At 43.8% G+C, this 16,343-nt stretch overlaps 1 protein-coding gene across 3 annotated transcripts in view; it reads left to right on the top strand.

Moving 5' to 3' along the window:
• Positions 1 to 16,343, top strand: part of LOC124151499 (probable G-protein coupled receptor CG31760) — an 86,558-nt gene that overhangs the window by 66,433 nt on the left and 3,782 nt on the right. The window contains exons 10-14 of one of the 3 annotated variants that reach the window (XM_046524004.2): positions 6,669 to 6,883; positions 7,330 to 7,468; positions 9,825 to 9,930; positions 12,603 to 12,770; positions 14,496 to 14,531. In XM_046524004.2, coding sequence (XP_046379960.2) covers positions 6,669 to 6,883; positions 7,330 to 7,468; positions 9,825 to 9,930; positions 12,603 to 12,770; positions 14,496 to 14,498 — 631 coding nt within the window. In that variant the 3' untranslated portion in view covers positions 14,499 to 14,531. Of the gene's footprint in view, positions 1 to 6,668; positions 6,884 to 7,329; positions 7,469 to 9,824; positions 9,931 to 12,602; positions 14,532 to 16,343 lie in introns of all 3 variants that reach the window. The other 2 variants (XR_006863382.2, XM_046524003.2) reach the window with 2 other exon arrangements.

The following is a 16,343-nucleotide window of genomic DNA, read 5'->3' as shown; positions in this document are numbered from 1 at the left end:
CGAGACCCCATAGGGATGCCTACTTCTGGCCTGAATGGCCTATCCCAGATCTCACATTGATGCTATCCACGAGGAAGTCCTCTATTTCAAATATTGGTTTCTCTGTAAACTGTAGATGACATTTGTTTTCATTTTCTTCTAAAATGTCCTGAACAACAGAAAACAGAGGTGTACTATATCTATAGTCACCACGCTAAGACCACATTCGTCACCACTCGCCCCTTTCCGTAACCTGCAAGAAGACGCGTTTCCCTATCGGTGAATGTTTCGTGCGAAAATACGACAACCAATCAGAATGCGCGTATGACTTAAAGTACTTCGGTCAAAGAATCCATCAGGAATAATTTTTGATTTTACATGTCTTGCATCTCTAAATATACCCTTGACACAGTTAAATGTAAGTCCCGGTGTGTTTTAGATAGCATATGACATGGGGGAAATATACGTGAATCATTACGCAACGCATTGACAATTCTTTTAACAATGCCCGTTTGCGCTTAGACGGAACCCAGTTGCAAAAATAGCCACGAGAGGGTTGGCTGGTTGTTGTTTAACGCCGCACTCAGCAATATTCCAGCTATATGACGGCGGTCTGTAAATAATCGAGTCTGGACCAGACCATCCAGTGATTGACAACATGTGCATCGATCCACGCAATTGGGATCGATGACATGCATCAACCAAGTCAGCGAGCCTGACCACCCGATCCCGTTAGTCGCCTTTTACGACAAGCATAGTCGCCTTTTATGACAAGCATAGGTTGCTGAAGACCTATTCTACCCCGGATCTTCACGGATCGGCCACGAGAGGGGCACGAGTCGCTATTCGGCTTGTCCCGGAATAACAGGCTTGAACTAGTACAATCTGCAGACGACTGAATACCGTGTGCGAGGAGGCAACACAACAGACATATTAACTTATATTGTTACGTGTTGGACTTACAAATTGAAACAATATATTAGCCCAGAAATTTGGAACTTAAGTGTGAAAGCAACAAATAACAAACAAATGTTATACAATTAACAATTGTATTAGAAAATTGTCTAGGTTTACAAGTCAATACAATATACTGCACAGTAAGCACAATAGCAGTACATAATTGAGTGGCAGTACAATTACAATGGCAGTATAAAAAAAATAGCAGTTGTAACAGCAATAAAGTCAGAGATAATAATAGTCACCTTGCAAGCAACAGTGATCAAGCTTCCAAAATGGGCCTTTATGGGTTTGGCGGCCATATTGAAAACATTATGGTATCTGAAAAGGATCAAATGAAATAGAAGTACCACAATGCCAAATTTGAGAAAGCTATATGAACAACTAAAGGCCTAATGTTCACAAATGTCCAAAAATAAGGATAATGTTGGCGGCCATCTTGGATTTAGCGGCCATAATTGGAAAATATTGGATGGCGCCATAGCCATAAATGTTTGTACTGGGATGAAGAACCGGTGTGCTATATGTCATGCTTTTAACTCAAAGTGCACAATTATGCCAATAAGCAGCTCCACAGCAAAAGAACGCTACCCCCCCCTCTCTCTCTCTCTCTCTCCCCCCCGGGCCGAGTGAGTGAGTGAGTATGGATTTACGCCGCTTTTAGCAATATTCCAGCAACATCACGGCGGGGGACACCAGAAATGGGCTTTACACATTGTACCTATGTCGGGAATGTCAATGTATTACGACGCGCTGCGAGTGTGACGGGCCAATATCAGTAAAATCCACGTGTGCTTAAGTAATTAAGGGACTGTGCTTTATAGCGTATGAACATGTAAACTGGTCATTGACTTCATTTAAACGGGGTAACTGTTATCCATCATAAAAATATAGCTATCCTGTGTTTTTCAGGTTAACAATTGACTTGACTTTGCATGTGTTTTTGACGGGTGCCACAAGTGGAGCAGGATACGCTCACCTTTTCGCGAACACCTGGTATCATTACTATTTGATAGTGATTCATAAACACATGCTCACGATCTAGTCGGAATCGTACAATGGACTCTGCTTTATGCAGAGATTTCTATTGGATATGGGAAGGGGTTTGTTGCTTTACATTCGTCACTACTCGCCCCTTTCCGTAACCTGCAAGAAGACTCGTCGCTATTCGGCTTGCCCCGGAATAACACGAGTTGGTCACGAATGGTTGCTTCATTGACTGCCAGAGTTTAGTCATGATCATGATTGAAAATTCAATAGAATATCGCAGCAATATCTCATTATATTTCAAAGAAAGGGGTTTTCTTTAATATCGTATAACATCAGATCGTAATTTGATTTCACTAACGAGTGCAATCTGAAACTGTCAGTCACGAGGATCGTGCATAAATCAGGAAGTAAGTGAACTCAAATAGTATCTAATTAGTTTCCTTCCAAAACAACACGACATAGCCTGAGGATCACATCTGTATTCGCATTGTTGTTACGTTAAACTACACAGTCACACAGACAATGCGATCGCGATGCTACCTCTTGGCGACGGATTTCCTTTGCGACCGACTGGCGATCGCAGAGACCGGTGCAACTATTTATGCCCATATTTGGAATAAGGGTATGATCGCCGATTAATCAGCGATAGGTTTTGCAAATTGTCTGTGATTGATCAGCAACTGTTCACCGCAGATACGGTGAAATGTTTGCAACTTGTTGAGACCGATCGGTGACTAGTCAGCGAATATTCTGTGACCAGTGATCGTAGCGTGAACAGCGCTACGTGGCGTCTGATACCATCTGTCAGACTTCCCACAGACAGGAGTTGGTCTCTCCTGGGGCAAGCTAGAACAGTCTACTCAGCAGCCATTGTGTCCACAAGATACCCATTAACTTGAGCGAAACGTGGCACAAACATGTCATTATTACTTGTAAAAGTCGGAGTGTTCGCTCGTCACGCCAAAGACCCGGGTTCGATTCCCGACATGGGTACAATGTGTGAAGCCCATTTGTGGTATCCTCCGTCGTGATATTGCTGAAATAGTGCTAAAAGCGGCGTTAAACTATACTCACTCACTCACTGTAAAAGTCGGAAAATAAACATAAATAACACACTTTCCTGGGAAATATATATTTAGCGGCAGTCTATTATTCGCAATATATAATGATCATAGTAAGAGATTATTGTATCCGAAAATAACATTTGGGGGGGAGCTTCAAGACGCGACGCCAAAGGAGAGCCCTAACATGCACGCACACAAGCACGCACGCACGCACGCACGCACGCACACCATCATCGACTGGTTGGTCCCTAAATACAAATATACTCACCGCCAAAATAAACTCGAACCATAGAAACAAATAGAGAAGTGTGTACGCTAAGAAGAGATGTTTCCAATGTGTACCAACTAACAATCAATCAAGTGTTACCACAGAGTGTCTTTATTCTTATCACAATATCCTGCACGTGATTTCACCCCAATCCTGCACGAGACAAATGGTGCATCTCAAGTCTATGACGTCACATGTGATGCGTTCATGAGCATCGGTTCACACAACATACCAATAAGTTCGTTTGTGCATCGAACCAATCTAATATGTCTTGAATATGAGTAATTCTTCATATATTAGCCAGCATGTATGGTATTCGCGTTCTTTTGGCGGTGAGTATATTTTTTTTCGGTACCCTCAGAGAGAAATATTCAGTGTTTATAAACGGACCGAAGAATTATTGAAATCAGTAATTACTAGTCTTGACACTGTTTGCTCGGGCTAATTACAACAGTCAACAATAAGTGACCATAACAAGGTATTTTTACGATAAGGTCACGTGCACGTGATGGATCTGCAGTGGTCCCAACATGGATGTCTTCGTTAGTGATCGGTTTAATGAGTGGTGGCGGGGTGTGTCACATGACACAGACCTTGGATAGTGCAAGCGTACGCGAGTCTTCCTGATCGACACGTGACAGTCTAAGGTCAGCTATTAAGAATCATGTTTCCCCATCACTGACAAACCTTAAACATCAGCCTCATCCCATAAATCATTGAGTTAAGCATTTCTGAAGTTGTTTTCAAATTTATCTCTCACTCACTCATTCATACAATCACACAATCACTCACCTACTTATACCTTCGCTCAAGCAATCACTCACTCACTCACTCACCAATTTATACCTTTGCTCAAGCCATCACTCACTCACTCACCAACTTACACTCACTCACTCACCAACTTATACCTTCGCTCAAGCCATCACTCACTCACTCACTCACCAACTTACACTCACTCACGCACCAACTTATACCTTCGCTCAAGCAATCACTCACTCACTCACCAACTTACACTCACTCACTCACCAACTTATACCTTCGCTCAAGCAATCACTCACTCACTCACTCACCAACTTACACTCACTCACTCACCAACTTATACCTTCGCTCAAGCAATCACTCACTCACTAACTTACCAACTTACACTCACTCACTCACCAATTTATACCTTTGCTGAAGCCATCACTCACTCACTCACTCACCAACTTACACGCACTCACTCACCAACTTATACCTTCGCTCAAGCCATAACTCACTCACTCGCTCACCCAGTTATACCTTCGCTCAATCCATCACTCACTCACCCACTTATACCTTCGCTCAAGCCATAACTCACTCACTCACCAACTTATGCCTTCGCTCAAGCCATCACTCACTCACCCACTTATACATTCGCACAAGCCATCACCCACTCATCCACTTATACATTCGCACAAGCCATCACTCACTCACCCACTTATACATTTGCTCAAGCCGTCACCCACTCACTCAGCAACTTACAACTTCGCTCAAGCCATCACTCACTCACCCATTTATACCTTCGCTCAAGCCATCACTCACTCACTCGCTCACCCACATATACCTTCGCTCAAGCCATCACTCACTCACCCACTTATACCTTCGCTCAAGCCATAACTCACTCACTCACCAACTTATGCCTTCGCTCAAGCCATCACTCACTCACCCACTTACACATTCGCACAAGCCATCACCCACTCATCCACGTATACATTCGCACAAGCCATCACTCACTCACCCACTTATACATTCGCGCAACCCATCACTCACTCACCCACTTATACATTTGCTCAAGCCGTCACCCACTCACTCAGCAACTTACAACTTCGCTCAAGCCATCACTCACTCACCCATTTATACCTTCGCTCAAGCCATCACTCACTCAGTCACTCACTCACCAAAATACACCTTCGCTCAAGCCATCACTCACACACTCACCCACTTATACCTTCTCTCAAGCCATCACCCACTCACTCAGCAACTTACAACTTCGCTCAAGCCATCACTCACTCACTCACTTACCCACTTACAACTTCACTCAAGCCATCACTCACTCACTCGACTACTTATACCTTCGCTCAAGCCATCACCCACTCACTCACCAACTTACAACTTCGCTCAAGCCATCACTCACTCACTCACCCACTTATACCTTCGCTCAAGCCATCACTCACTCACCTACTAATACCTGCGCTCAAGCCATCACTCACTCACGCACTCACTCACAAAATACACCTTCGCACAAGCCATCACTCACTCACTCACCCACTCATACCTTCGTCCAAGCCGTCACTCACTCTCTCACTCACTCACCAACTTATATCTTCGCCCAAGCCATCATAAACTCACTCACTCAGCTACTTATAACTTTGCTCAAGCCATCACTCACTCACGCACTCACTCACTAAAATACACCTTCTCTCAAGCCATCACTCACTCACGAACTCACTCACAAAATACACCTTCGCACAAGCCATCATTCACCCACGCACCCACTTATACCTTCGCTCAAGCCATCACTCACTCACTCACCTTCTTATACCTTCGCTCAAGCCATCACTCGCTCACGCACTCGCTCACTAAAATACACCTTCGCTCAAGCCATCACTCACCCACTCACCCACTAACACCTTCGCCCAAGCCATCACTCACTCACACACTCACCCACTTATACCTTCGCCCAAGCCATCACTCACTCACTCACTCACTCACTCACTCACTCACTCACTCACTCACTCATAACATTTCTTTCCACCATAATTCGCATTCATTAATTGTGTTTACATGAGATAGATCCGGTGTCACGAAATATATTCGCCCCCAGAATAAAATCTCCCCCCGGCGAATTTATACCGGTACAGTTCCGCCCCTCTCGAAATAAACTCTCCCCCACCCTTCGAAATAAAATCCCCCCCCCCCCCAGAATATTTCCTCCCCCGGTCGTTTTATAAATACTTGCCATTCAGTGCAATAGTTGCGTAACACTTCTGATAGAGACGATGTTGAGAATGTGGAGTGAAAAGGGCTTCACTTTGAGCACCGTGTTTTCTTTAACTACCGCAATATGAGACAATAAAGTGGTATATTGGTAGATATAATATTAGTCGTTAGATATAAAGAATGTTTTGTAACTTAAGAAGTTCTAGGACAGTTATTAACACGTGTCGTGTCAGCCCTATGACATTCGCGATTGTCCACTTCCAGAAAACATCCTGTGTTGGTTTAACATGAATTAGTAAAGGTTAATTAGGGATGCCCAACACGTTAATTAATGAAAAACGAGTAGTCCTTCCATCTGTAGATCATCATTCGAGTTATGAATATGAATGCACATCACAGTTGTTTTCAATCAGGGCTAAAACGATTTCTGAATTCAGCTATTTCTCTTTCAGAATCTCCGTGATATTCAGCGTCGGTTCAATGAAGCGCATCAGCCTGCCCGACAAAGCATTGTTGCATCGCCTTGTGCCTATTATCGTCGTGGTCGTCGTATATTTGTCGTGCTGGACGGCAATAGAGCCACCTCGTGCCGTCACTATCACCGCCTCAAACTCACTCAAGTTCTTTCAATGTGGGCCAACGTGGTGGATGTTTGCCATATATGGAGGTGGGCGTGTTTATCTATACGTGACTGTATATTAGTCACGGCGTGACGACCCGTGACGATCCGGGGTAGAATATGTCTTAAGCAACCCATGCTTGCTGTAAAAGGCAACTATGCTTGTCGTAAGAGGCGACTAACGGGATCGGGTTGTCAGGCTCGCTGACTCGATTGATGCATGTCATCGTATCCCAATAGGATGTATCGATGCTCATGATGTCAATCAGAAATGGGCTTTACACATTGTGATCGGGAATCGAACCTGGGTCCGCGGCGTGACGAGCGAACGCTTTAATAACTAGGCGACCCGACCGCCCAAGTACACCTGTGAGTGATGTTTTACACCACTTTTAGCAATATCAAAGTCATTTTATGTAGGCGAAACCTACAGTATGCTTCACATATCAAATAAATTTGAGTTGCGAGTTACATGTTTTGACGTACCTCTTCAGCCGAGGCCCTTCTGCTGTTGTTCGGGGTGTACCTGTGTTTCACGGTCAGGAAAGCACCTGCTCATTTCAACGAAAGCAAACACATCACGTGGTCCACGTACAACGCTATCATCCTCGGCACCTTTGTCCTCATCCTCAAGTAAGTAAACGCCCACGACGTCCAGTATCTGTAGATGATGATGATGTCCTCACCCCGAAGCAAGGGAGTTTTTTTTCTTCATATTTTTATTCATTTCAGAAGGATGTTACATTTCCTCTTGTTTTCACGTACAACTTCATGACTGGGAGTTAACTGACTGTAAAAGTCCAGTTTCCGACCTTGCCGAACTAGCTCGGAATTTCTGGGTTCGATTGTAGCGCCACCAGTGGTTATTACGAGTTATGTCCCTTCTATGTCCCTCCACCAATCAGATTCCACCTCTGATATCACTTGCATTTGCTTCAAACAAAATGGCGGCGCCCAGTCAAGATGATCTGATCAATAATCAGATCTATATTCTAATAAAATTGATCTTTCTTCGCGAAGTGTATCAAATCACATGAGCACCTTCATTAAAAACCTTAAATGATTTGGAAAATATCTGTTGACGCTAAGTTGACGGTACACATGCTTTGCAAATACTGCAATCGACCAACATTCGCACATCGGTTAACGATCCGGATGTTGATTTCGTTACGCGATTTTGATTGGACTATGCATAGACTCGTTAGTCCAGCCAAAATATAACTCCATAATTCCAGCGTAGTTCGGCAAGGGTGGAAACTGGACCTTTATAGTCAGTTAAGTCCCTTGACTCGGGAAGATGACACGTGTGTGAGATATCAAGGCTAATACGCCAAGCTGACTACATGTTGGAACTGATATTTATAACAAGACACGCATTGGCGTCATTTTAAATGTAACATAATAAGTGTACCTTCTTGTGCTGCCAAATGTGTTATATTATTACTTTATGGCAATTTCCCCCAAATCATCTTTTACGCTTGCTTAATGGTTTCACCAAAGGGGTAATTATCAAAAGCATCTTCCCACACTAACGATCATAGAATCTCACAACTCCGATTATCTGCCATTAGACCGCCTCACATAACGACCGTAAGACCTTATCTGCACGCACTAACCATCATTAGACCTTACCTGGTCACACTAACGATCATAAGACATTGTCTGCTGAAACTGGCGACGATTAGATCTTTCCTTGTCATACTAAGGACCATTCAGCTTTCTCAAACAAACGACTATTAGACCTTACCTAGTCACACTGACGACAATTAGACCTTCCCCTGCTAACGCTAACGACCATTAGATCTTACTTAGTCACACTAACGACCATTAGACCTTCCCTCAATCACACTAACGACCATTAGACCTCCCCCCGATCAAACTAACGACCATTAGACCTTACTTGCTAATGCTTACAACCATTAGACCTTACCTAGTCACACTAACGACCATTAGACCTTCCCCCGATCAAACTAACGACCATTGTACATTACCTAGTCACTCACGACCATTAGACCTTCCCCCGATCAAACTAACGACCATTAGACCTTCCCCCGATCACACTAACGACCATTATACATTACCTAGTCACTCACGACCATTAGACCTTCCCCCGATCACACTAACGACCATTAGACCTTACCTAATTACTCACGACCATTAGACCTTCCCCCGATCACACCGACGACAATTATATATTACCTAGGCACACTAACGACCTTCAGACCTCACGCTGTTACTCTAACGACCTAGGCACTCACGACTATTAGACCGTACCTGCTAACACTAACTACCATTAGACCTTCCCCCGCTCACACTAACGACGTTTCGACCTCACCTAGTCACACTAAGGACCATTAGACCTCACCCTGTTCACTCTAACGACCATTAGACCTCACCTAGTTACTCATGACCATTAGACCTTCCCCCGATAACACTAACGACCATTAGATCAACCCCCGTTCACAGTAACCATACATTGTGAAATCTCGCCCCGTATTTCGAACTCATTTCTAATCCCAATCGTACAGTGTCAACATTTGATGCATAGTTCCCTGAGTAACGCTCCCCGTGGAACACGTCCATCAACAACATGGCGTCCCTGTTGCCTCCCCAGATGGACTTCCAGAGAGGACTAGTTAAACAAATACATGTCCATACATCTGTGGGGTCATTTGAGTTCAGCATGTTGATTTAGTTGGAGGCGGTGGTGTATCCCCTGGTGAATGTTGCAATTAATTCATATGTCTTTTAGGTGTACCCCTTGAATGTTTCAGTCATGTTTCATGTCGTTGAGGTATCTATTGTTGAATGTTTCAGTCATGTTACATGTCGTTAAGGTATCTACTGATGAATGTTTCAGTCATGTTACATGTCGTTGAGGTATCTACTGATGAATGTTTCAGTCATGTTACATGTCGTTGAGGTATCTACTGATGAATGTTTGACGCATGTTACATGTCGTTGAGGTATCTACTGATGAATGTTTCAGTCAGTTAATCGCGGTGTCGGCAGGCCCGGACATCGTGTACGTTCTTCAGATGGCCGAACTTCAGGCTCTCGTCACCATCACAATGACGCTTATCTTCGCTCCAAAGGTAGGACACTAAGCCGTATGTGATTTAGTTAGAATATCCATAGATACATTAAAACATTCTAAAACATTTTGAACAAAGCAGGTACACAACCTTTTAGAATTCAACATATATGTAACGTGTAGTTGAGTAACATGTATGGGTGTGGTCGCAGAGAACAGACAGAGCCCCCCACAGCTTTCGGTCCAGCGGATAGGCCATTGATGGATATTGATTCTAACGTAATCTCAGATCGGACAGAAACGTCAACGATCGAACGCAATTACCGTCGTGTTAAGGAAAGTTAATCTCACCACTCGAAATAATCAACTTGCGTTACATACGCATAAAGAGTTAAGAATAATTAATTGCGAGCGGGGTCGGAGTTTTTGTTGTTTTTTGTTTTTAATTGGGGGGTAGGGGGGCAGGATAGAGAAGGTGCGGTCGTGTGTGTGTGTGTGTGGGGGGGGGGGGGGGGGGGGGGATGAGTGGGTGATATACGGACCCATTTAGCTTTCAAAATAATTATATTATTTGCCTACCTGTAGCCGATTAAATTTGCTTCATTGTTGTGTGCTGAATCCGCCCTGTATCAATCACTAAACAGAACTGGCGTCATTATGTAGAATAACCACGCCCTTTCGCCGGCTCTGCAATTACTCCCGGCTTTATAACAGGGGGAACAAACTAAATCTTGTTTCTCCCGGAAACCGTTGCTATCCGTATCCTTTAATCAGGTAATAACGACACGGGCTGTCACAGACAGTACATTCATTACGAAAATTATCTTTAATATTTCAATTTTTTGTTGCAGTGAAATATTCCATCCGACATGGTTAACGGATATTGATAGCCTAAATTATAATGTTTAGAGATGAGAAACTGCATTTATTTTAGAACATATATCCATATTTCACGACAGTGAGATAACACTTGATACCGGGACTACTTTCAGTCTCTAGACCGCCTCCGTGGTCTAGTTGTAGAGCGTCCGCCCGGAGAGGGACTACTTTCAGTCTCTAGACCGCCTCCGTGGTCTAGTTGTAGAGCGTCCGCCCGGAGAGGGACTACTTTCAGTCTCTAGACCGCCTCCGTGGTCTAGTGGTAGAGCGTCCGCCCGGAGAGGGACTACTTTCAGTCTCTAGACCGCCTCCGTTGTCTAGTGGTAGAGCGTCCGCCCGGAGAGGGACTACTTTCAGTCTCTAGACCGCCTCCGTTGTCTAGTGGTAGAGCGTCCGCCCGGAGGGGGACTACTTTCAGTCTCTGGAACCGCCTCCGTGGTCTAGTGGTAGAGAGTCCGCCCGGAGAGCCGAAGGTCGGGTTCGATCCCCTCCCGCATCATACAAAACATTAAAAAGATGGTAATTGTTGTTACCCTGCCTGGTGCTCGGCATTAAAGTTTCTAAAACAAGGACTGGTCGGCTCGGAATCAGTATACTGTGTCATGGAGAAGAGTGAGTGAGTATAGTTTTACGCCGCTTTTAGCAATATTCCAGCAATATCACGGCGGAGGGCACCAGATAAATTGGCTTCACACATTGTACCCATGTCGGGAATCGAACCCGGGTCCTCGGCGTGACGAGCGAACGCTTTAACCACCAGGCTACCCGACCGCCCGTCGTGGAGAAGAAGTATATAATACTAGGTACTCGCTTTACCCAGATGTGTTCATGGGGTAGAAGAAATATAGAATACTAGGTACTCGCTTTACCCAGATGTGTTCATGGGGTTGAAGAAATATAGAATACTAGGTACTCGCTTTACCCAGATGTGTTCATGGGGTTGAAGAAATATAGAATACTAGGTACTCGCTTTACCCAGATGTGTTCATGGGGTTGAAGAAATATAGAATACTAGGTACTCGCTTTACCCAGATGTGTTCATGGGGTTGAAGAAATATAGAATACTAGGTACTCGCTTTACCCAGATATGTTCATGAGACGGATGGAAGATTTTTAGAATACTGGATACTGTTTAAGATGTCAGACAATAATATTTCGTTACGATTATATAGAGACCTGTCCAGTGTAACGTTCTCCAGCTCCCACTCATAGTGTTCAGGCTGAAGATTCCATTCACCGTTCGTTATGAACTTATGTAGATGGTATTAACTGTCTCAATACCCCTCTCACATGTTGAGTCAATCTCATTAAAATAAGATCTTAGTTTTTTGCTACCGCTAAACAAAGATCTGAGGACATCCCATTACGGGTCACGTCAGCACGACCTTTCGCGAATTTTGACCGACCAATGAAATGACTGACAAGAAATCGACATTGGCCAATCAGAAGGCAGCTTTCTCGAGCTTTACGACACTAGTTTCAAACTGGCGACTGCGCTTCGAAACATATTTTGACGTATTCTCGGTTAAACATTTTAAAACTGATAATAAGAACATTCTGGAATGGCTTATAGATGGCATAGATTGTATGGATATAATCATAAAACCTGTAACTGTCGTTCGGAATACCCCGTGTCAAATATATCGTGGTTGCATGATTAGAAAACACATTCCGACTGTCACTTTCATGATCTGGTAAGCGACGCTCTGATTGGTTGGATGAAAGGTCGTTCTGACGTGACCCGTAATGGGATGTCCTCAGATCTTAGTTTAGCGATAGCGAGAACGAAGAACTGATTTTAATGAGATTGATGTTGAGTAAGACAGCGGTACTGACTGTGTCCTCCCCCCACAGGTCTGGGCTCTGTGGAAAGGAATTGACGCCCAGGAGGAGCGGGGTACGGCGGTGCAGCAAGCCACGACCATCACAGGGAGGGTGAAGCTGACCCTCCCCAGCGTTAGCCAGCCGGAACAACGCAGTGTCGGTGTCCAGGTCATGCCAGACGACGTCTACATCGGCATTGTAGGTCCCGTTATTCTTAATAGCACACAACTTTGATATGATGACGTTCGTAAAGGGGTGCCTCCCTCAGAATCTGGGCCCCTTGCAAAATGCGGTCTTAGCGCTAAGATGATCATAACTCCCATACTTTAACATAGGCTTACGATAGTTTTAGCACTAAAATTGCTTTGTGCAAGTGGGACCTTGTGTCAGATACATACCGTGGTTTATGTTGGGATAAAGTCTCTTCAGAAAACCAAATGGAACTAAATTTCCAATTTGCGAACTGTGGTAAACGAAAATATACGAAAAACGTGTTGGTTGTTTACCAAGAGTTAGTAAACAAAACACCAAACTGCCGAAATTCGCGATTTTTAAATGATGTAAATAGAACGCAAGCCGTAGTCTGTAATTGTATGTAAAAGTCATGTTTAAAGCAGCCCCTTTTTATAGCACGAGGAAGGATAAGGGCTATGTTTGGCTCGCATGATTTGAGGTTTGAAAAAAACTTGTAGAATAGGTTTGAAAATGATCAGATGTGCTTTGACTTGCATGTTTGTGACATATGACAACACACAATAAATACCTATGGATCAAATATGTCAAAATGGCTGATTTGAGAGGTTTTCGGGAAGCGTTTTCCAATGAACATGAGCAAATCTTTGCCCCAAGCTGAGCATCAAAGATATAGATAAAACAGTACTTGCGATTCTTTTGCGTGTGAGTATATGATAAAAGAGTCTTGTTGTGTCACGGATTTAAATTTTCATTAAAAATCCTCCCTTTTCACTCATTTTAGTAATATGTATGTATGTGATCATGTCCTTAGTCCAAAACTACAAGTGTTAAGAAGGAAAAGATAGATATGAGCTATTTGTATATGGCTGATAATTTTCATATCAATGTAGTGAAGTTTGACTTCAAAATCTGAAATTCCAAAAATGGCCCTTACCCTTCCTCAACCTCGTCCTCTGTTTAATCTGACATGGCCATGTCTTTGTTTTCTGCGCTTGACGGTTAAAATGGTAAAAAGAGACTTTATAAAAAACGAGCAATGTTGGATTTGTGTACCGTTTGAAACGTAATATTGAGTTCAATTGTCTTCGGGCTCAACAAACGTTTTTGAGCCTTAACAAACCTACAAATACCGTTGTCGATGTATGCATCAATCGTTTAACAGTAGTGACGGTTATCTGTTTCCGTGACGTGTACATTTCATCCTTATTACCACGTATCACTGTAGCAATACACACATCAGTCTCTGCTGCCTCATCATTTTGAATGAGTGAATGTATTAGGATGTAGAAAACCCATACAATCTGGGACTCGAACTTATCATCCTGCAACGGCTAAGGGAGGCAACTGTGCACAGCGACCTGCCGCGCCTTAGACCATTAGCATGAAGTTGATTTACAAATGGATGTCTGTGCTGATGAATGTGTCATTCCACATTGCTTTCTCTGAACTTGAGTGAGTATGGTTTTACGCCGCTTTTAGCAATATCAGCCACATTACAGCGAGGGCCACCATTAACGGGCGACGTATTGTACCCATATGGTGGGGGAATCGAACCCGGGTCTTCAGCGTGTCGATCGAACGCTTTAGCCACAAGACTACCCCAACCCGGTGAGTGGCCCCGATGATACAGAGGTCATGTCCCCCCAAGAAGTGAGGAGAAACCGTTAAGGGTACAAATATCCTGCTATTTGCATTATTTCGGAGTTATGTATTTATATTTGTTGCAAGTGACGAGGACATCTATCTTAAAGAATATGCTTTATGGTGAGTCGGATTAGTATTGTAGAGCATTTCTGCTATTGAAATTTTATTTATAGCCTTGTGCACTTTCTTTTACGTCTCTGTAGGCAGAACTGATGTAGCTTCCATGACGGCTTTCTAATAGTCACCTCCGCTCTCCTCCTTTGTGCTCAAACAGTCTCATCTTAGAAACGTTCCTAGCTTATCTTTGATTCCAAGCTAATTTCTATTAGCCTCTATATGACCAAGAGCTCTATTGGTCGGGATTGATACGCGGCAAATAACCGATGCTATTGTCAATACGTCTCGGGCTTGTATGCCCTATGCTCCACAATTACCCGCGAGTACATACGGCCAAGGGGGCACGGGTGGCCCAGTCGTCTAAGGCGCCGCGATTCGCTGTGCAGAGTTGCGTCCCTTGGACACGCCAGAAACCTATGATTGTGGGTTCGAATCCCGGTTCGCCCCAATTATGTTTCTAGGTTTGTCAGCACCATACCCGTGCTCGTGGGTTTCACCGAAGTGGTAAACGTCTGAGACCTGCATCACTTCGGGCTTTCCTCCCACATTAAGCTGACACGCCGCGATATAACTGGAATACTGTTAAAAGCGGCGTTAAACCCAACTCACTCACTCACTTACATACGGCCAATATGTGGTGTAGCTGTCAAGGGAGAGATCCGATTCAGCATTCACCGGCTCGTCTCGTTCAGACTCGATTATTAATAGTTTACATTACGCCGTGATAAAGTTGGAATATTGCGGTGTTAAACAACTGGAAAACATAATATCCCTAGATATGGAAATTGCGTACGACGTCTGGACGCAACTTCCATTTAGGAAACTGAGATAGTGTACTAGGGTAGCCTTCAGCTGATTGATTGATACACATCGTAACATTTCAGCTTGTAAACAAAGTGATGTTTGAATGACTTGTCAGGACTGAAAACTGACCCGTGCCGAGTCGTATGTTGTCCTGCCTATCGCTGTCTCTTCATGGTCTTCCTAAGGGGCACGGCTGGCCCAGTCGTCTAAAGCGCCGCGATTCGTTGTGCAAAGTTGCGTTCCTTGGGCACGCCAAAAACCTATGATTGTGGGTTCGAATCCCGGTTCGCCCCGATTATGTTTCTAGGTTTGTCAGCACCATACCCGTGCTCGTGGGTTACACCGAAGTGGTAAACGTCTGAAACCTGCATCACTTCGGGCTTTCCTCCACATTAAGCTGACACGCCGTGATAAAACTGGAATACTGTTAAAAGAGGCTTTAAACCCAACTCACTCACTCATGCATATTCTTCCTCTCCCTACGCAGGTCGTCTTTGAATGTGAGTCAGTTAACTTTCAACTTTATTTGGCTTATCAGATATAGCTTATATTCTATTTTTTTGTCATCTTGCCACAACCAAATACAACCGATCGCGACTGCCCAAAACTCTCTTTCGACACAATGTGTTTCCGTGTTAAATATGATAATTCGTTTAAAACCCTTCCTGACACAGGACATCCTCATTGACGAGGAACTGAATTCTCCAGACAGGCTGGATTTTCCGCGTTTCACTTCTCGGTAAAAGAGTTACCATCCTATCACGTAAAATGTTGGTTTCATTTCAAATAGCATTTTTGAATAATGAAACGTGGTTCATTCACCAACTAGGAAGGAATTGAAATTTGAATCTTTAGGGATATCACTGTTCAATGTTACATGATTCCCACAGTATGTCAAACCTTATGGTGTTCGCGAGACGGGTGATCAAGTCTGTGACTATCTGATATGAGCTTAAGTAAGGTTTTTTATATCCTGGTAGGAAAATCAATGATTAAAATGATTAAGATCTT

Source organism: Haliotis rufescens, unplaced genomic scaffold, assembly GCF_023055435.1.
Source record: "Haliotis rufescens isolate VD_foot unplaced genomic scaffold, xgHalRufe1.0.p SCAF_3, whole genome shotgun sequence".
Taxonomy (NCBI): domain Eukaryota; kingdom Metazoa; phylum Mollusca; class Gastropoda; order Lepetellida; family Haliotidae; genus Haliotis; species Haliotis rufescens.
Note: the sequence above shows the minus strand (reverse complement) of the source record. Positions and strands in the feature narration are given on the sequence as shown.